This window comes from Poromitra crassiceps (genome assembly GCF_964638095.1).
Source record: "Poromitra crassiceps genome assembly, chromosome: 10".
NCBI classification, from domain to species: Eukaryota; Metazoa; Chordata; class Actinopteri; order Beryciformes; family Melamphaidae; genus Poromitra; species Poromitra crassiceps.
Genome location: NC_139631.1, coordinates 6,957,803 through 6,979,475, shown reverse-complemented (window position 1 = coordinate 6,979,475; position 21,673 = coordinate 6,957,803). Strand labels below are relative to the sequence as shown.

At 44.0% G+C, this 21,673-nt stretch overlaps 1 protein-coding gene across 1 annotated transcript in view; it reads left to right on the top strand.

Moving 5' to 3' along the window:
• The window catches only part of cds1 (CDP-diacylglycerol synthase (phosphatidate cytidylyltransferase) 1), a 46,581-nt gene extending 26,367 nt beyond the window's left edge, over positions 1-20,214 (top strand). The window contains exons 3-13 of the mRNA XM_083644874.1: positions 1,959-2,055; positions 3,313-3,410; positions 4,820-4,959; positions 7,710-7,768; positions 10,049-10,131; positions 11,535-11,622; positions 14,074-14,142; positions 15,728-15,880; positions 16,045-16,164; positions 16,286-16,389; positions 16,732-20,214. Coding sequence (XP_083501000.1) covers positions 1,959-2,055; positions 3,313-3,410; positions 4,820-4,959; positions 7,710-7,768; positions 10,049-10,131; positions 11,535-11,622; positions 14,074-14,142; positions 15,728-15,880; positions 16,045-16,164; positions 16,286-16,389; positions 16,732-16,864 — 1,144 coding nt within the window. The 3' untranslated portion in view covers positions 16,865-20,214. The remainder of the gene's footprint in view (positions 1-1,958; positions 2,056-3,312; positions 3,411-4,819; positions 4,960-7,709; positions 7,769-10,048; positions 10,132-11,534; positions 11,623-14,073; positions 14,143-15,727; positions 15,881-16,044; positions 16,165-16,285; positions 16,390-16,731) is intronic.
• Positions 20,215-21,673: the final 1,459 nt, after the last annotated feature.

Sequence of the window (21,673 nt, the reverse complement as noted above, 5' to 3'; positions counted from 1 at the left end):
GAGGGAGAGAGAGAGACCTGTGGATGAACAGACCACAGAGAGAGAGAGGGAGAGAGACCTGTGGATGAACAGACCACAGAGAAAGAGAGAGACCTGTGGATGAACAGACCACAGAGAGAGAGAGAGGGAGAGAGACCTGTGGATGAACAGACCACTGGAGAGAGGGAGAGAGACCTGTGGATGAACAGACCTCAGAGAGAGGGAGAGAGAGAGACCTGTGCATGAACAGACCACAGAGAGAGAGAGAGACCTGTGGATGAACAGACCTCAGAGAGAGGGAGAGAGAGAGAGACCTGTGGAGGAACAGACCACAGAGAGAGAGAGAGAGGGAGAGAGACCTGTGCATGAACAGACCACAAAGAGAGAGAGACCTGTGGATGAACAGACCAAAGAGAGAGAGAGGGAGAGAGACCTGTGCATGAACAGACCACAGAGAGAGAGAGGGAGAGAGACCTGTGGATGAACAGACCACAGAGAGAGAGAGGGAGAGAGACCTGTGGATGAACAGACCACAGAGAGAGAGAGGGAGAGTTGTGGATGAGGGAGAGAGAGCGAGGCAGTGTTGTAGTCGCGTCACTATATCCTAAGTCCCCATAGCTGAATCTGAGTCTGCTGAGTCTGAGGTGACATGAGTGTGAATCCACATGTAGGTGGAATACACGTCCTGTCCGTGCACAAAATTAAATAATGTCACAGTATTAATATAGCGATCAATATCTTACGCCAACATATTAGGGCCCATTACAAAAAACAAAACAAAAAAAAAAGTCTTTATCAATGAACAAGTTTGAGTCCTTGTTTCCAACTTGACTCGACTACAACACTGAGGAGAGGAATGAGAAGAAGCTTGACTCGACTACAACACTGAGGAGAGGAATGAGAAGAAGGGAGGAAGATGAAGAAGAGTGAAAGAGATGGAGGGAGAGATGAGCAGGAGGAGGGACGCCCACACAGGAAGGACAGGATGGATGGAGAAACCAATGAGGCAGAGAAGAAGACTGACTGCATGAGAGGGATGGAGAGAGGGGGGGAGGGATGGAGAGAGAGAGGGATGGAGAGAGAGGGGGGGTGGAGAGAGAGGTGTAGTCAGAGAGAGGGGGTGGAGAGGGAGAGAGGGGTGTAGTCAGAGAGAGGGATGGAGAGAGAGAGGGATGGAGAGAGAGGGGGGGTGGAGAGAGAGGTGTAGTCAGAGAGAGGGGGTGGAGAGGGAGAGAGGGGTGTAGTCAGAGAGAGGGATGGAGAGAGGGATGGAGAGAGAGAGGGATGGAGAGAGAGGGGGGGTGGAGAGAGAGGTGTAGTCAGAGAGAGGGTGGAGAGAGAGAGAGGGATGGAGAGAGAGGGATGGAGAGAGAGAGGGATGGAGAGAGAGGGGGGGTGGAGAGAGAGGTGTAGTCAGAGAGAGGGGGTGGAGAGAGAGAGAGGGATGGAGAGGGGGGGGGTGGAGAGAGAGAGAGGGGTGTAGTCAGAGAGAGGGATGGAGAGAGAGAGAGGGGGTGGAGAGAGAGAGAGGGATGGAGAGAGAGAAAGTGAATGAGCATGCAGTGCTCAGTGGAAACAGCAGCAGCAGCATCGTTGTCATGACGCAGCAGTTTTCCTCCATTCATGCAGCAGGCGGGCAGCAGCTCATGTATTTCCCTGTATTGTTTGTCAGGCAGGCAGCAGGCAGCAGGCAGCCAGTGCAGTAGAGTCTGGCTCACAACAGCATGCATGAAAACACTGTTATCAATGCTATCTTATCAGCTTGTTTTATTCTATGATACATACTCACCAGCTCCACACATTTCAATTGATGCTTCTGGAAGGAACGTGCAGACCCACCTGATAAATGTGATGAAATGCTCTTCAAATGGTATTTAGGCCTATCTCTATGATGAAAGCCTTCAAATGAAACATGAGGAAAGGTAATGTGATGCTGAAGAAGAGAAACATGATTGATGGAAGATTTCATTTCCCCACAGATGGAAGAACTACTGGATCCGAGGAGCCCTGTCTCTAGCCATGATATCAGCCTTCTTCTTCATCATCTACCTGGGGCCTATCTCACTCATATTAGTGGTAAGTGGTATCTACCTGGGGCCTATCACACTCATATTAGTGGTAAGTGGTATCTACCTGGGGCCTATCACACTCATATTAGTGGTAAGTGGTATCTACCTGGGGCCTACCTATCACACTCATATTAGTGGTAAGTGGTATCTACCTGGGGCCTATCACACTCATATTAGTGGTAAGTGGTATCTACCTGGGGCCTATCACACTCATATTAGTGGTAAGTGGTATCTACCTGGGGCCTATCACACTCATATTAGTGGTAAGTGGTATCTACCTGGGGCCTATCACACTCATATTAGTGGTAAGTGGTATCTACCTGGGGCCTATCACACTCATATTAGTGGTAAGTGGTATCTACCTGGGGCCTATCACACTCATATTAGTGGTAAGTGGTATCTACCTGGGGCCTATCACACTCATATTAGTGGTAAGTGGTATCTACCTGGGGCCTATCACACTCATATTAGTGGTAAGTGGTATCTACCTGGCACCTATCTCACTCATATTAGTGGTAAGTGGTATCTACCTGGGGCCTACCTATCACACTCATATTAGTGGTAAGTGGTATCTACCTGGGGCCTACCTATCACACTCATATTAGTGGTAAGTGGTATCTACCTGGGGCCTATCACACTCATATTAGTGGTAAGTGGTATCTACCTGGGGCCTATCACACTCATATTAGTGGTAAGTGGTATCTACCTGGGGCCTATCACACTCATATTAGTGGTAAGTGGTATCTACCTGGGGCCTATCACACTCATATTAGTGGTAAGTGGTATCTACCTGGGGCCTATCACACTCATATTAGTGGTAAGTGGTATCTACCTGGGGCCTATCACACTCATATTAGTGGTAAGTGGTATCTACCTGGGGCCTATCACACTCATATTAGTGGTAAGTGGTATCTACCTGGGGCCTATCACACTCATATTAGTGGTAAGTGGTATCTACCTGGGGCCTACCTATCACACTCATATTAGTGGTAAGTGGTATCTACCTGGGGCCTACCTATCACACTCATATTAGTGGTAAGTGGTATCTACCTGGGGCCTATCACACTCATATTAGTGGTTTCTTCCTTATCATCTACATGGGGCCTATCACACTCATATTAGTGGCAAGTGGTGCAAGCGGAGGAAGCATGTGCTGGTGGCCAGAGGGGGAGCCTGGCCAGCCTGGCAGGGAGATCTGGCAGAAAGACAAAGTCGGCCTAAGCTGTCATGTCAACCTTCTGCTCTGTTGCCTCCTCTGACACAGGTCATGTCCATCCAAATCAAGTGTTTCCAGGAAATAATCACCATCGGCTACAGAGTTTACCGCTCCTACGATCTCCCCTGGTTCAGGACACTAAGCTGGTAAGGAGAATGAATGGATTAACGGATACAATACTACACAATTTTCAGCTTTGATTGATGCTGCTGCTATTAAAGAAACCATGGTTGGCTTGTCTATAGCACAGTATTGCAGTATTGCAGCACAGTATTGCAATATTGTGACAGTAAGAAAGTAGCCGGCTGTAGCAATGTGTTGAGGCATTTTAGATGGTGCTCTGCATACTCGTCTGTTAAAGGACACACATTGTGAGGATTGCACCAGAATCCTACAGGGTTCCCAATGGCCAAGGAACTTTTTTGAATATCTTGGAAGTTTGAGAGGTGTATTCTAGACAAAGAAAGTTAGGGAATTAATTTAGTAATTTCCCCAGGGAATATAATTTTTTCTTTTTTTACAAATGGGTCACTTTACAGGAAAGTGCCATAATACATTTTTACAACTTGTTTCACACATTCATTCATGCTTTAGATGCTTTTTTGTATAATAAATATATGCAGAGAGAGAGAAATCAGGGCCACAGTAGCCTGCTTTGCCACAGGATTGTGTCTATCCAGGCTGCCCTGCCCACCTGAATGTTAAGTCTGTATTCATAAACATTCACTACTGTCTTAACAAAGTCAAATATGCAAAGGAGAAACTAGCAGTATTTCTATTTTTGGCTGGAGCACAATATTGTGGCCAGCCCTATACACACACCAACGTCCACTGTCCATCCATTTACTAGGTTTGACCTACTGTAGGCTTGTCCAGCCATATACTAGGTTTGACCTAGGCTTGTTAAAAGACATTTAGCTGTGGGCACACTCTTTAATCCTCCTGTCCCTTGCCTGAAACGCTGACTCAGGTATGTTTTCCCACTGCAGGTAGTTCTCTGAATAGCTGAAACCTTAGCTTAGCATGCCCACCTTAGCTCCTGTGCCTCTGTTAACAAGTCACCTTTGCTTGCACACACACACGCGCACGCACACACGCACAGTATTCACAGTGTAACCCTGAACAAAGATCACTGCCATGCTGGAAGTGAAGTTACATGTACACACACACACACACACACACACACACACACACACACACACACACACACACACACACACACACACACACACACACCTAGCAGACAGCAGGTCAGAACAAAAACATCCAATGCAAGAAGACACAGATGTTTATCTTCTCTCTCTCTCTCTCACACACACACTCACACACACACACACACACACACACACACACACACGTACGCACGTACGCGCGCGCGCGCGCACACACACACACACACACACACACACACACTACCACACAATGCTGATGTCTGTGCAAAAAGCAGCTCCATTATACGCGCAGAGACATTTATGGTGTTGTCAGCAAGAAAGCCTAAATGCTGTAATGTGGGGGGAAAAGAAACTAATCCTGTGTTCCTTTGCCCCCCCCCCAGGTACTTCCTGATTTGTGTTAACTACTTCTTCTATGGTGAAACAGTGGCAGATTACTTTGGAGCTCTGGTGCAGAGGGAGGAGCCGCTGACCTTCCTGGCTCGCTACCACCGCTTCATCTCCTTCGCACTGTACCTGGCAGGTGGGTCTCGCTCTCCTTCACTCTGTACCTGGCAGGTGGGCCTCGCTCGCCCTCGACACAATACAAGCCTTCTATCTGGCAAAGCGCACATGCTCTTTGGCCCCTGATCCCACAGCCTTTTCTCTCAGGTAGATTAGCGAGGGTGTCGAGGAGTTGAGGTCGGTTTACTGCAGAGGTTTTCAAAGTGGCAGGCGCCCCCCCCCAGCAATGGGGACTCCAAACAGTTTCAGGGGAGGCTCAGTGAATGGAAGTGACATCATTACATTAGTTATCAAAAGGAGATCACAGTTAAGAGATAGTAGTTTGGGGGAATTTTCCCCACTTTCCCAGACTCGCAAATCTTCAGACATACCTTTTTTTAGGTATTTAGTGTGAAGATATGTCAAACAGCAATATCAGGCTATCTTGGCTCAATTGTTGAGTGTCTAATGTCTATGGGATCAAATAATGAATCGTGATCCTATTCACCTTATTCTTTGCCCACACATGGACGCTTCCGCATTACGTCATTTCATAATAGTATTTCCGTTTTGACTTGCCAAAAACCCCGCAGGCAAAATGGCCGCGCACACTCCGCTCCTAAAATGGCAAAATTACTCCCCCATAAACTAACATATCTTGGCCAATACGTATGTAACATACAAAATAAAACAACCCGTAATATCTTAATTTTATGTAGAATGCAGAGGACATGTAACTGTTTAGTTAAACTTGCATTCCAGGAATATTGTGCTCTTAAGATGAGAGTCGAGGCTGTTGCGTCCTGAAACCCACATAGGTTGCGTGCGATTCGAGGCGTAACCTATGTGCGTTTTAGCGTAACCTATGTGCGATTCGAAATAACGCATCCGAGATAGAAACGTTATGAATATAGCCACGTTATAAACAACAAACTAACGCTGGTGATCCGTATGGAAACAGTGTTACTCGAAATGGTTAAAAGTTATATCAATTTGGTCATTCAGTGGCATTTTACTGCCATATAACATAACTAACTAGTGGCTAATATTAGCCACAGAAGGCAACTAGCACTGAACCGGAAGAACAAATACGTTTGCGTTGAACGCGGAAGAGAGAAAAAGTGGGCGTGGTGATTAGACATCCAGGAATTTAGCGAAACAGCGGTAAGCAAGTAAACTGGCGTCGGGGGGGGGGGGGCTTTGTCCACAAGCTTTGACTAAGGGGAGGCCCACAGTCTCTGACTTTTGAAAAGCCCTGGTCTAGTGTAAACAAATAACAGTGCTGGAAAATAAAAAGATAGAGACAGGAGAGACAAAAATACTTTTGTGAGAGTTAGAAAAAGACAAGGAAAGGGGAGGGGCATCAAGGTGACTGCAAATAGCACAAGTTAGTCTATGGTTGTCAACAACAACAATAACAACAACAAAGCCTTTTGCCTAAAGACTAATTAACTATTTTATTGAACTGTTTTAATACTAAAAGTAGAAGTGTTCAACATGGCTTGGATTTCCAGAGGATTTTAATTTGTTCGTTGGACATGGGAATAAATGTCAAATCACCGTTGGCAAGATGGCACTATATTCACCTTATTCACCACGCCCACTTTTTCTCTCTTCCGTGTTACACGCAATTGTATTTGTTCTTCCGGTTCATTTCAAAACAAAACGTCACTATAATAATGAATGAAGTTTGGCAACATTCAGAATTAAGCTACACTGCGGCCAACTTCAGTTACATGTTCATAGCGTTACTGCTGCGAGGAGCTGATGGCTGTACCCGGTTGGCATTTAACGTTAGTTACAAAAGCACATGGACAGTGTTTTCTCACTGCCAGTAGCCTAACTAGCTAGTCCGACCGGTGTCAGCACGGTCAGCGCTGCCGGTCCTCGCTGCTCGTTAAATATTTCCAAATAGGCTTATTCTGATAAACTGGTCACATATATGTAACGTTCTCACCCGAAAAATATTAAAACTTTAAAACTGTTTGGGGTTTTTTAACAGCTTTTTGGCAAGTCTAAAAATGACTACGGTAGACGTAATCTACTTCGGTGTCTAAAACCGGAAAGACGATTACGAAATGACGTCATGCAGAAGCGTCCTTGTATGGGCAAAGAATAAGGTGAATGCTGATGGCAGACTCATAGCAGCCATCTTGTTTTTTCTTTGTTTGCTGCTGCCGTGACAGTAGAGGTTCTCCTCTGAGTTCAATCGATCTACCAGTTGCTGTGTGCAGAGTGTCTAGTGGGGTGAAAGCACTTCCTCCTGAGTCGTGCTGACGTCGTGGTCTTTGAGGTGACCCTGTCCAGTCAGCTACTGGCGTCAGCTCTGCTTTAAGTCCTGAGGAGGCATCAGAGCAGGCCATAATATTCCTGAGCTGTCTGTGATGATGGCTCCCCTGAGGGCCTCCCATGCTCCCCTGGACAAACCTGACAGGAGCCTCTCAAAGACAGCCTCATCCTCGACGCAAAGCATCTCTACTAGAGTGAGATTTCAGAGAGAGCAGTGCAGCTTCTGAGTCACACAATCACCAGACTCGAAATGGTCTTTTCCAAAGTCTTGGTGTTTTCTGATCTTGCACAGAGTTCAAGCTGAATATAAGAAAATGTCACGCAAAAATGTTTCATGTTGAGTCACGGACATGTCACACACACACACACACACACACACACACACACACACATACACACCATATATAATAAATTTTATGTCAAGAATGTTTTTTTTTGTTAATCTATTCCCTTCCAACTCAGAGCGAAACAACTGACAGCATGTTATCTACTCTTTCACAGGTTTCTGCATGTTTGTGCTGAGTTTAGTGAAGAAACATTACCGCCTGCAGTTTTATATGGTGTGTATCAGCCAAGTAACTCCTCCTTCCCCTCCCCCCTCCCCTCCCCTCCCCCCCTCCTTCCCCCCAGCATCTAACTGTCTTATCATCACCTTCCACTGCTTCCTCCTTCCTGTCATTTCCCTCTGAGAAGATTTCAAAGAATTCCTCTTTTGTACAGTTGCTGCCATTGTAGAAGTGACACAATTAGTTGTTTGGTAACTGGTTGGTTGAAAGTCACTTAGAGTTTGGTGTCATGTAATGCCATAACTTTATATATTATTATCATAGTATTATTAGTATATTATTCACAAAAGATCCACCTAGCAGTAGTAATAGTTAGGGGTGCTCCAAAAAAAATTGATTCTTGAAAGGATCGCGATTCTTAATGCCACGATTCCTGGATCGATTCCAAACTCCCAAGAATCGATTCTTCTTCATATTGTAAAAAAAAAAAAAAAATTACAGTGCACCTGGACGCAACATGCAAGATACCGGCTGAATAAGTGTCCAAATGTTCATGTCATTTGTGCACTGTAGTGCCACGGTGCCACCACCTCTTGCACTTAAGAACTCTGGTTAATGTATTCCCCCCAAAATCTATAAATCCTTCTCAAAGTCTACAGATCCCCCCCAGCCTATAAATCCATCTTATCTGAAGAACATAAGGGGGGAATTCCCCCCTTGTTTACAAAATGAATTTAGGCCCCGACTGTAATACTTCAGAAGTTGAATTTGAAGTTCAGCATTAATACATTTGTCATGTTTTGTCTTAGATTTACCTTTGTGTGTTATTGCAATATAAAACTACATAATTGAGAATCGATTCTAGATTCTGGAATCGAGAATCGTTGGAATCGAGAATCGATTCTGGAATCGGATCGTGACCCCAGGAATCGGAATCGGATCGGATCGTGGCTTAGCCGGATCGGAGCACCCCTAGTAATAGTAGTATTGCAGTATGGATGACTTCTGCAGTGGCTACAGCTGTATCTCACCCACATTTATTGCCTACAAATTAAATGGAAGACTCTGCCTCTTCTGTCCAGTGTTGGTACTGCACATGGGTCACTGTGCAATAGGCCCTAAGGCAGACTTACTCTGCCAGAATGCTTTTAAGCACCGCGTATGTTGGTCCAGAGTAATTGTCTTAACTATGGGAATCTGAGAAAAACTCTGGCATGGGATTTGCATTACCTAACCACACCCATTGTTCAAGTTCTGTGCATATACCTGACAGACACATTTACTGTGTCCAAAACACCTTACTGTACTACTTTACTTTACTTAAGTGACATTTTTAACATGGGTGGTCTCAATGGGACTCAAAGCCCTAACCCTGGCCATGTTAGTGCCATGTGAGTGCCATGTTAGTGCCATGCCATACCCAGTGAACTACAGGATCACCCCCCGCCTCCTCACAGTGGGGCTTAGAATATTTGTAATGTATAGTCCCTGTCTCAACTTGATTAGTCACTTCTGTTTAGCTTCGTCATGTTGCCATGTTGCCTTTTTTCTCTGCTTTTTTCCTCTGCTCTGCTTGAAATGATGCTAACCATTATGTACGGCCATATGATTTCCGCAATGCAGAAAACATGGACGGAATCCCGGAATTAATTTGGTAATAAAAATGGGAAAAACTGTAAAAATATGGAATAATGCGGAATTTTCCATAATTTGTCTGAAAATCAAAAGTAGGCCTAATTATTGTAGTAACCTAAATGATTTCATAAAATAGGCCTAGAGAAATAATCCTGTTTTGGATTGGATTGGGGTGTTTTGACAGTAGAGGGGTGTCGGTCTTGTGTAGCCGGCACCCTTTGCGTCACCTCACAACTTGGTTTACACTTTCAGAAAGATGTGGAAAGAGAGTCTGTCTGAGAGAGCAAAGTCATAGGGAAAACTACCCTAACCCCTAACGGAATTTGGAAAAATAAAATAAAACGGATTTCATATGGCCGTTATGTTATGATGTTGCAAAGATCCTCATAAATATCTGCTTTTGTTTGAATATGTCTATTTAAATGTATGCCACAAAATATTTCACAAAGCTTTTCTGCACTCCACACATGCTAGCCTGCTCCAACCCATGTTAACAGTCTTGCATCAGTGTTTTTTTTGTTATGTTTTTTTATGTGTGCGTGCCTCAGTCTCACCCTACAGTGTGCACTCTGCCATTCACCTGCTCTGTCTGTCTGTATAAACCCACTATTTTGGACCTGATCCAACTGTTCTGAGCAGGCCCGGCTACATTCCAGTGCATTGACACTGTGGTGTTTGTGTTTGTGTTTGCCATTCCAGTTTGCTTGGACCCATGTGACCCTGTTGATTGTGGTAACTCAGTCCCACCTAGTCATTCAGAACCTGTTTGATGGAATGATCTGGTAAGCAGGACACAGACACAGACCTGAGGAACCTGCCTTTGTCTCTCTTAGCACTGTCACTGCACGTGTGCTGTCGCCACTGTGTTTGACTGTCTTCTTCATGTGGGCTTTTGAAGTTTGAGCAATGCAACAGGAAGTGGTTCACACTAGAGCTGCAATGATTAGTCGATCGGCAGAAAATTAATCTGCAACTATTTTCCTAATCGAGTCATCGTTTAGACAGCATTTTCAGAATAAAATAAAATAATCTCGTCCCAGCTCCTTACATGTGAATATTCTTGGTTTCGTCAGTCTTCTATGACTGTAAACGGATTATCTTTGGGTTTTGGACTGTTGGTCAGGACAAAAGAATAAGACAAAAAGTGATCGACATTTTTCACCATTTTGTGACTTTTTATAGACGACTAATCGATTAGTGGAGAAAATAATCGACAGATTAGTCCATAATGAAAATAATCTGTAGTTGCAGCAGTAAGAAATTGATTTAAAAATAAAAGGCATATTGAAGCATATCATTTTAAGAGAAAATTGTTTAAATCAGAAGAAGTGACTTATTTCACTCAAACTTGCTTTTCCTCTTTACTATTTCTGTAACATGTTATTGGCAAATAATTGATCACATTAATATGACACCCAGGTCAGGAAGCTTTTTCTCCACCCAGTCACAGACAGTGGCAGGTACAGCTCACAGATTACCAGCCACTCTCACTATTATATCAGACATGTTTAGAGTAGAGTAGAACCTCACAGGTGGTGTTTAGCTTGTAGAGCAGATATTATATCAGACATGTTTAGAGTAGAGTAGAACCTCCCAGGTGGTGTTTGGCTTGTAGAGCAGATATGATGTCAGACATGTTTAGAGTAGAGTAGGACCTCCCAGGTGGTGTTTAGCTTGTAGAGCAGATATTATATCAGACATGTTTAGAGTAGAGTAGAACCTCACAGGTGGTGTTTGGCTTGTAGAGCAGATATTATATCAGACATGTTTAGAGTAGAGTAGGACCTCACAGGTGGTGTTTAGCTTGTAGAGCAGATATTATATCAGACATGTTTAGAGTAGAGTAGGACCTCCCAGGTGGTGTTTAGCTTGTAGAGCAGATATTATATCAGACATGTTTAGAGTAGAGTAGAACCTCCCAGGTGGTGTTTAGCTTGTAGAGCAGAGAAACTTGACCTTATTATATCAGACATGTTTAGAGTAGAGTAGAACCTCACAGGTTGTGTTTGGCTTGTAGAGCAGATATTATATCAGACATGTTTAGAGTAGAGTAGTGTTATCCACAGTAGAACCTCCCAGGTGGTGTTTAGCTTGTTGAGCAGAGAAACTTGACCAGAAAGTATCTAATGGTTAGTGTTCATTTCCCCCTCCACCTCTCAACATTGTTGAAATTCCTGTTTTCCAGGTTCCTCGTTCCCGTCTCCATTGTCATCTGCAATGACATTATGGCGTATCTGTTTGGATTCTTCTTAGGCAGAACTCCACTGATAAAGGTAAAGCAGATATTTCCTTACCTGTACGTTACTTTTGCATGGCATTTAGTTCACACCAATTGAAAGTGAGTTACTATATGACTGCAACAGTAGAAAGAGTTTAACTTCCAAGATCAGCATTGCAAGTTGCAACAAGCAACCAATATTGAGGAGTGCAAGAGCCGCAGTGACCTCTGACCTGACAACAGTCCTATGCTAGAAAAACACCTCTCTCCTACCTGTTTCACGTTGATGTTTGATCAAAACGTACATGTGCACACGCTGTAACCTGCTAACCAGGACTCTGTCTGCACGGCTTCAACAGGCTCTATAATGAGACAGGAGTCCAGCCTGTAACCTGAACTTTGGCTAAGTGAAAGATTCAGGCGATGAGCCACTTTCTCCAAATTGCTGAACACTACAGGGTCAAACTCTGTGTCAGCAGGTACACCTGACTGGACCAAACTACAGGGTCAAACTCTGTGTCAGCAGGTACACCTGACTGGACCAAACTACAGGGTCAAACTCTGTGTCAGCAGGTACACCTGACTGGACCAAACTACAGGGTCAAACTCTGTGTCAGCAGGTACACCTAACTGGACCAAACTACAGGGTCAAACTCTGTGTCAGCAGGTACACCTGACTGGACCAAACTACAGGGTCAAACTCTGTGTCAGCAGGTACACCTGACTGGACCAAACTACAGGGTCAAACTCTGTGTCAGCAGGTACACCTAACTGGACCAAACTACAGGGTCAAACTCTGTGTCAGCAGGTACACCTAACTGGACCAAACTACAGGGTCAAACTCTGTGTCAGCAGGTACACCTAACTGGACCAAACTACAGGGTCAAACTCTGTGTCAGCAGGTACACCTAACTGGACCAAACTACAGGGTCAAACTCTGTGTCAGCAGGTACACCTAACTGGACCAAACTACAGGGTCAAACTCTGTGTCAGCAGGTACACCTAACTGGACCAAACTACAGGGTCAAACTCTGTGTCAGCAGGTACACCTAACTGGACCAAACTACAGGGTCAAACTCTGTGTCAGCAGGTACACCTGACTGGACCAAACTACAGGGTCAAACTCTGTGTCAGCAGGTACACCTAACTGGACCAAACTACAGGGTCAAACTCTGTGTCAGCAGGTACACCTAACTGGACCAAACTACAGGGTCAAACTCTGTGTCAGCAGGTACACCTGACTGGACCAAACTACAGGGTCAAACTCTGTGTCAGCAGGTACACCTAACTGGACCAAACTACAGGGTCAAACTCTGTGTCAGCAGGTACACCTAACTGGACCAAACTACAGGGTCAAACTCTGTGTCAGCAGGTACACCTAACTGGACCAAACTACAGGGTCAAACTCTGTGTCAGCAGGTACACCTAACTGGACCAAACTACAGGGTCAAACTCTGTGTCAGCAGGTACACCTAACTGGACCAAACTACAGGGTCAAACTCTGTGTCAGCAGGTACACCTAACTGGACCAAACTACAGGGTCAAACTCTGTGTCAGCAGGTACACCTAACTGGACCAAACTGTAGGTCCCAGTGCCTCCACACTGAAGAGTACATAATGTGGTGGTCCCATGTCTATGAGGAATTGTTCAGGAAAGTCCAGTTGAGATTTGCTCTTTTCAGCCCTTGGAAATAACATAATGGTCTGATATCTCATTGAAAAATGATGTGAGAACGAAGTTGTTCTACTGTATGAATCTTCAATCTTCAAGAAACGTGCAAATGTTCAGCACTGCCACTCTAATGCTGGATAGAGTGTATAGTAAGTGCATGAAGGGAGACTTCTGCAATGGCTACCACTGTACATCTGTCCACACAAGCTGGCTACACTGGAATCACCAGATGCCCACGATATGATACTAAAATGATACTTGAGTCACGATACGATAGTATTTCAATATGCTAGTATTGCGATATATTGAATATTGCGATATTTTGATATATTGTCTAACTCCTTTTCCTACCTTTTCCTTGACCTCACCGGAAGTAAAACATGCAGTGTTTTTAGTTTTTGTTTTTGCCCCACATGTAGGCTACATTATTAAGCTTCTCTGGACTCAATACGCCACTGCAGGCGCGGACTGCAACATCGGGCGCTTCGGGCAGATGTCCGGTGGCCTGGCATGGCATGGCCTGCAATGTTTTTTTTGTTTGTTTTTGTTTTGTTTTTTAATATCTATACTTGACGTCCAAATATCGATACAATATCGTCAGGCAAAATATCGCGATACTATGGTGTATCGATCCCCCCCCCACCCCTACTGTACATGTATCCACACAAGCTGGCTACCACTGTACATCTATCCACACAAGCGCTCTCTAGCAACTAAGAGGTGGGGGGGGGGGGCAGGGAGTCATGTGGTGTGTGGTGAGGGCGAGTGGAAAACCTGTGTTGTGTTGTGCTGTTGTGAAAGACGCTTCTGTTTGTCTCTCTGGCCTCTCTGCAGCTCTCTCCCAAGAAGACCTGGGAGGGCTTCATCGGAGGGTTCTTCGCCACTGTGGTCTTCGGCTTCATCGTGAGTAACACTCCCTTATTCCCTTCTCCACAGTTTCCAAATTGTGTTGTCCGCCGGTCACAGTGGCTGATGCATCATCTCACATAGATTTTTGTTAAGACCAGACAGTTAGATTAGATTAGTTAGAATAGGATGTCTAAACTATGGTTGCTTACCTGCCAAAGTGGCTGATAGTGTAGATCAGTGGTTCCCAACCTTTTCCAACTCAGGGCCCACTTTTATTTCTCAAAAATGTTCGCGGCCCACCTCTGACCCCATAAATACAAAGGCCATATAATGCGTTCTCAGAGCACTTTTTTATTGAAAATTGAACATAAAGGACTGAACTGAATACAGGAGAAACATGTTGGAAGCTCCACAGTCACTAACACAGCACCTGTAACATGTTGCAACACCTTCAGTATTACAGTTTTCAAGGAGCTGTCCACACACACACACACACACACACACACGCACACACACACACACACACACACACACACACACACACACACACACACACACCAATCATTCAAGGAGCTGTCCATCAGCACCACACAGATGTCAGAAATGACAAGCAAGGGGCTGTCTGTAACAGGCTAATTAACAAATGATTAATAAATAACGGTATCCTTCAACAATGGAAAAATGCATTCTCATAACAATTTGACATCCAATATCAGATCCAAACAAAATCCAAATATCAGAAGAAAGCCCATTAAATCGATAGGGTTACAAATAAACACAAACCCAATATAAAGATGATGTAAAGATGAAACTTCAATTCAAGCAAAAGCAATAACATCAAAGAAACAAAAATCATACTTTTTCAAGTATGATTTTTCAAAATCTTTCAAAAAAAATTTTTTTTTTTTTTTTTTTTTTGATTTTTTTTTTTTTTTAAATCATACTTTTTTGGAAATGATTTGGCGGCCCACTTGCAATACCTTCGCGGCCCACCAGGGGGCCGCGGCCCACAGGTTGGGAATCACTGGTGTAGATAAACCTACCAGCCACAGCCGAAATGTATCAGTGTTTTGGCTGCTGGTCACACCTACGTGCATGATAGACTATAGTAGTGCTTTCACAGAGTTCAATCACATAGACCCAAATTCATTCCCCAATTCTAGACTTCTAATTAACTTTGTACCCCTTTGGAATAAATATTCATGGTTTAAGCGAACGCCAAGGATGACATTTTTGCCCACTGACCACAGTTGTTGTTGCAGCATCTTGAAATTTAGCAGATACTTTCACTATTTCACCAGACAAATACATTATTAGAATAGGATGCCTACATTTGTACTATGTTGTAAACGGAGTCCACAGCACAAGAATTTCACACGTGATACTTGTACCATGGAGTGACAATAAAAATCTTGAATCTTGAATCTTGAATACATCCTCGAAATCAGGGTTGTTTCTCTGCTTAGGCGGCTGTTGGTCACAGAAAGGTATCAGGATTTAGCTCAACGTTTGAAATGACTGCCCAAAAACCATGAGCCTCTCTTCAGCAAGTCTCGTGATTTGATGACAAACTGTTGTACCAAACTAATTAAGTTAATTAGCTAACGGTTTCTTTGTGTTGTATTTATTGCCTCGTCAGCTGGCCTACCTGCTGTCCCAGTTCCAGTACTTTGTGTGTCCTGTGGGCTACAACAGTGACACCAGCAGGTTCACGGTGGAATGTGAGCCTGCGGACATCTTTGTGATGCAGGAGTACACTCTTCCCCCTGTGATCCAGAACATACTCCGATGGGTAAGGCTCTGCTCTGCCATTTCTCTTGATGGAACTGGCATCTAGAAATGGACCAGGTGCATAAAGATGCTATCTCATTATACTGATGTTAGTGTCTCCTCTTGCCCCCCCCCCCCCCCGCCCCCCTCATCCCATCATCATCTCTGCCTCTGTCTCTCTTTTAGAAAACGGTGAACCTGTACCCCTTCCAGTTCCACAGTATCTGCCTCTCCACCTTCGGCTCTCTCATCGGGCCATTTGGCGGCTTCTTCGCCAGCGGCTTCAAGCGAGCCTTCAAAATCAAAGTGAGTCAAATCTCCCTCCCTTTCTCCCTCATTTTCAGCCCCCACCCATCCATCCCCCCCCCACCCCCACCCCACCCTGAATTGCGATATCATAAGAGCCGTAATTTGTTCTGACCCGCAGGACTTTGCTAGCACCATCCCCGGCCACGGCGGCATCATGGACCGATTCGACTGTCAGTACCTGATGGCCACCTTCACACACGTCTACATAGCCAGCTTTGTCAGGTGAGCAACGACTCTAATGGCTGCTTGATCAGAGGGAGTGGTGTCTATTCCTTACAAGTGGGATACTAATAAAATCTAATAATTAGAAAAATAAAAAAATAAAATGACCAACTTCCTCCTCATAGGATTATTTCAGTTCTGTGTTTGTACAACGATACGGGTGCTAGACAGTTTATCGATAATGCATCGCAAGAGGAAGTATCGCGATATATCGATATTTTGTCCCACCCCGAGTTCATGGAACTGGGTGGTAAGACGAGGTAGCGAGAGTTGTGGTTTTCTCGTGACAGTTGTTCCCATCTGGGTGACGACATTGTTATTGTTGTTGTTGTTGTGTTGCAGGGGGCCGAACCCCAGTAAGGTGCTGCAGCAGCTGTTGGTGCTGCAGCCTGAGCAGCAGCTCAGCATCTTCCACACGCTGCACTCCCACCTGAGAGAGAGGGGTATGCTGCCCCCCGCTGGCCAGGCCGAGTGACACGCCTCACGGGGGCGTGACTGGGACCGTGTGTGTATCTGTGTGTGGGGGGAGTTTGTGTATACACACACACGCACACACACACACACGCACACAGAAGTCTGCCTGTACGGGATATGAATAATGCGACGCCGGGCCCCTTCGCCATCGTCATCCACCTGGCTCGACATTTGATTTCCAACCAGCTCATTACCGTGACGTCTCATTACCGTGACGTACGAACCTGAGGTGACGCTCCCGAACTACGCGGAATGACCTCGTAGCCAAAAAGGGGGAGAAAAAACAAACAAACAAACAAACAAAACGGAAACCCAAGAACATTCACTGCTTTCCACTGGGACCTGCACAAACCCACGCTACACGAGCAAAACAGGCAGTCTACATCCTAAAGACTTATCAGGCTGCTCTGAAGAAAATGTCTTATCCAACAAAAGAAGACTTTTGAAGCACACGGTTTTCTCAACGTAAGCTGGACTGTGAACGTGCAGTGTCTCATGTGTGGACGGCAAATATTGCACTGATTTTAGCTGAACAGAAGGATAACAGACGCTTTTACCAGCATAAACTGGGTCTGTAGTGTCGGGCTCGTGGACTCGAGCTACCGCAAAGACTGTCATGGTTTGTCTTCTTGGGGGGGGGGGGTGGGGGGTTAAGTAAAGATGCAGTGAGATTTACAAGACTCTTCTAACACACTTTAGACACTGTTTTATAGACGATGCTCTATTTAATGGTCTTAACCTCACCGCATAACGATAGGTAACATGGAGCATGTACGTGCGTCCCCGTCTCGGGCTACTGCTGAACTCAACTGTGTTTACTGTCCTCTTCCACAGCGTGACCTAGTCTAGCTTTTAGGTTTCAGCTTTCTGTGTCTCTTAAGTAACTCGCACAATAGGAGCTTGACTGTAGGCATGGATAGCAATCGCTGTTAAAGGATAAGTTCACCCAAAAATGAACATTCAGTCATTATCTACTCACCCACTGTGCTGGTGGAAGGTCGGGTGAAGTTTGTGGAGTTTTTCAGGGAAATAAAGTTACAGCATTCTCCGAAGTAATTGAAGTGAATGGTGACCAACTTTCAAGCTTAAAAAACAACAAACAAGCAACCAAACAGAAGGTGCCTCCATAGTCTTCCTCGCCTGGCGTACAGTGATGATTTCAGCTAAAAACAGAGAGTAAATGATATCTTTTGAAGTCAACTTGACATCGCGGGGCTTCTGGAGACTTGGATTACGCCAGACGAGCAGTATGAAGGCATTGTGTGTGTGTTTATGTTTGAAAGTTGGTCACCATTCCGTTCAATTCTCTAGGAGAATGCTGTAACTCTGTCTCCCTGGAAAACCCCACAAATGTTTTGTGGACTAAAAAAACTTCCCCCGACCTTCCACCGGCACGGGGCTGAGTAGATCATGACTGAAATTTCATTTTGGGCGAAATTATCCTTTAATGCAATAACTAGAGCAGCAGCGGCACACACCGACAAACACTCGACAGTACACTGTGTGTGTTTTTCCTCAAGTTATTGTATTACTGTACATAAATATATTGATATTTAGCTGAACAAATAGCCTACCTAATATATATCTATATATATATATAAAACTTCTGTGACCTGTTGGGGGAAATTAATACTATACACTTTTAAGCTATGAGAAATGATATGCAAAAAAAATGGGATGTAACTCATGTGTAGCCTCTAGCATGAACAAATTGTATGGGATTTTTAACAGACGATAGATTTGATCTGAGGTTGCTGCTTATTTAGAGTGTGGTGGCTGAACTTTTACTTGAGATTGTGAAAGGAGGAGACTGCTTCCTTTATCCGGTTAACCAATGGTTTTAGTTGCAATGTAGTGGGGGGGAGGGGCCACCAGACCACTCCCACCTTCTTGGACTCCATGTTTGTCAAACTTAACAAAAAATATATATTTCTATATTAGTCTTGTTATGCATTAAATCTCTCTTAAAGATTGTTTTTGAAGGTAGTTTGCAAGATAACATGTTATTGCAGCGTGAGATAAATTATAGATTTATGTGTATGATATATATATACAGTATATATATATATATGTATATATATATATATATATATGTATATACATACTGTATGTATATATATGTATATATATATATATATATATTATATATACGTAATATATATATATATATATACATACATACACACACAGCAATATTTTTTGATTATGCAAGTTGCGATTTGATTCTTAAAGGAAATGGGTGGGATTTCTACATTGGGCGTAGCTTAATTGAATTCTATAGATCTGTGGAATATGTGGCACTTCTGATGAATCACACGAGCACCCGTGTGTTGAATTGGACTATGCTCTGTAGCGCGTTGCGAGGCTGCGTTCACACATGTTTACCAAAGCGCCGTCTCCAAACAGACATGTCCTTCCTTGTCTCCTCCCTGCATCCTCTCCGTGCTCCGAAGAACCAAACGGGGGAAGGAGAGATGCGTGTCTGGAACTGAGCCGCTGACAGGAGGAGTGCTAACTTGCTAACTTGTTGTTTGCGTTTGTGGCCGGTGCAATGTGCGTCACTTTATTCTCTTCTGCTTCATGATTTACCAGCCAAGAGGATGTTGTCATTTATTCACGTTTCAGTACATTTTGGTGTTTTTCCCCGTTAGAATTGAATGGAGGTGTTGGGTGGACTTTGGGACCAGTTGTAATGTACTGTATAACTAACCCCTCCCTCTGGCAAAACACACTACTGCGTTACAGACTTTTCTGTATCCCACCTTCTTGGTTTTTACAGCTCACTGTACAAAATGGTTACTCTACAGGATGAGGCAAAGCATGCTGGGATCTGTGCGATGTTCAGACTAACATCTGACCAAAGATAGCAGACAGCAGCAGGAGTAAGTAAAGCAGCAGAGCGATACGTTGTAGAGACTATCGAAATGTTTTCCGGTCGTAGTTTAAATTAGATCTAACTTATTGTATGAACTAATTTATATTGTGATCTAACTTATGAAGTTATACACTCTCGGTACACAAACATAGTAACAGACAGAAAAAGGTTGCCCTGTTAACCCGATTTTCAAGTAATTGTGCACTGCAAATATTGGGTTGCATGTATTTTTTATTTAATTATCGGTTTGCGTATATTTTGTTTGATTTGCTTTATGCAGAATTGTTTTCTATTGACAAATCTATAGCTTTTGGAGTGGATAAGATTGAATTGAAGAAACTGTATTGAGGAATACTACTGTTAATATATGGGCAATACAAAGTGATGTATAAACCGCATATATTATTGATATCTTAATTGCTAGGAATATTGTGAAGCTGTATATTGTATGGAGGTGAATAAATTTATTTTTTTCTTTAAAATGTCTTTGCTATAGGTTTTGTCCTTTGATAATGAGTGTCATCAGAATAGTACTTCATGTGTGCTGCACATCGAAGGAGCAACTTCAGAATGATTTATTCACAAAACAAGGCTTGACAATTTGTGACTGGATATTCTAAAACCATCATTTAGTACAGTGTTAAAGAGCCGAAGCAGGTTGAAGTCTGTAAGCTATACAGACTGACTACTACAGTATTGAAGCTGTGAGAACAGAGAGCTGTCCGGAGGTGGTCTGCTACAGAGGGACTGCTGTGTGTCTGGATGGAAACGCTGCCATGTTGGAAGAATGACAACAAACAAAACATTGTAGTATTGACTTCCTCCCAGAGAGAGAAAGAAGGGTTCATTTCTGTGTGGGGTTGGAGTGTCCAAGGAGACGAGGACAAGCACCATCACAAGCACAGATGGCGCTGGCTTTAGGGGTTTGCCAAAGGCATTGTGGGTAGGGAGGAGCCAAACTCTTAGGCCATGTTCAGACTAGGAGACCAAATCCGATTCTATCCAGATTGGTTTTATGAGTCTGGACGTTCCAAGTCTGATTTGTGTCACTTGTCCCAAACCACATATGGAGGTAGTTTTTAATCTGCTTTCGACTGATGTGACTTCAGTGTGGACGCGCTGATCACCCAAATCAGATTTGAGAGTGTCTTTTGCAGGGGGGCGGGGACTTGAAGAGCAGAGAGCAGACATGCAAACACTGCCAGAAACATTGTATCTAGACACACAGATCCGACTTGAACACTTGCCCAAATCAGATTTGTGGCAATGCGGACACACTCCCAAATCAGATTTGGGAAACCAATCAAGATAATGACTTTAGCAGCAAATCGGATTTGCTGGTAATGTGAACATGGCCTTAGATTGATGTGCTGTCACTTAATATTACTGTGTTAATTTATTTTGATGTATTCTTGGTTCTTGCTCCATCTCACTTGCATATGACTAGTTGGAGAACATGTTTCCCGGTTTTGACACCAATACAGTCGATTAGCAACTAAATACAATTCCTGGCAGTTCCTTCCAGTTTTCAATGCCCAGGCAATGAAAACAGTCTAGCCAATCACTCCTGTTGACACACCCCCTGCTTTCACCACCATGCCCGCATACCATTGAACATAGAGGTTTTAGTCAGTGATGATGTTACACTTTGACTTTATTCTCACTCTTCCAACATGGCGGTCTGTCCCTTGTCAGTAGTATTGTGAACCCCTCTCCAAACATCACCTGACAGATCTCCACTAAAGTGCATCTCGGATTGGATTCCCCATGTCAACATTGAACACACACACACACACACACACAACTGTACATGGCAAACATTAAAGCGGACTTATCACAGAAAAACAACAGCGACCCCTTCTGGAAAAATTTACTAACTCCACCTTTTTTTTTGTATACCTCCATCATAAGATGTATAATGACCAATCCTTGTTG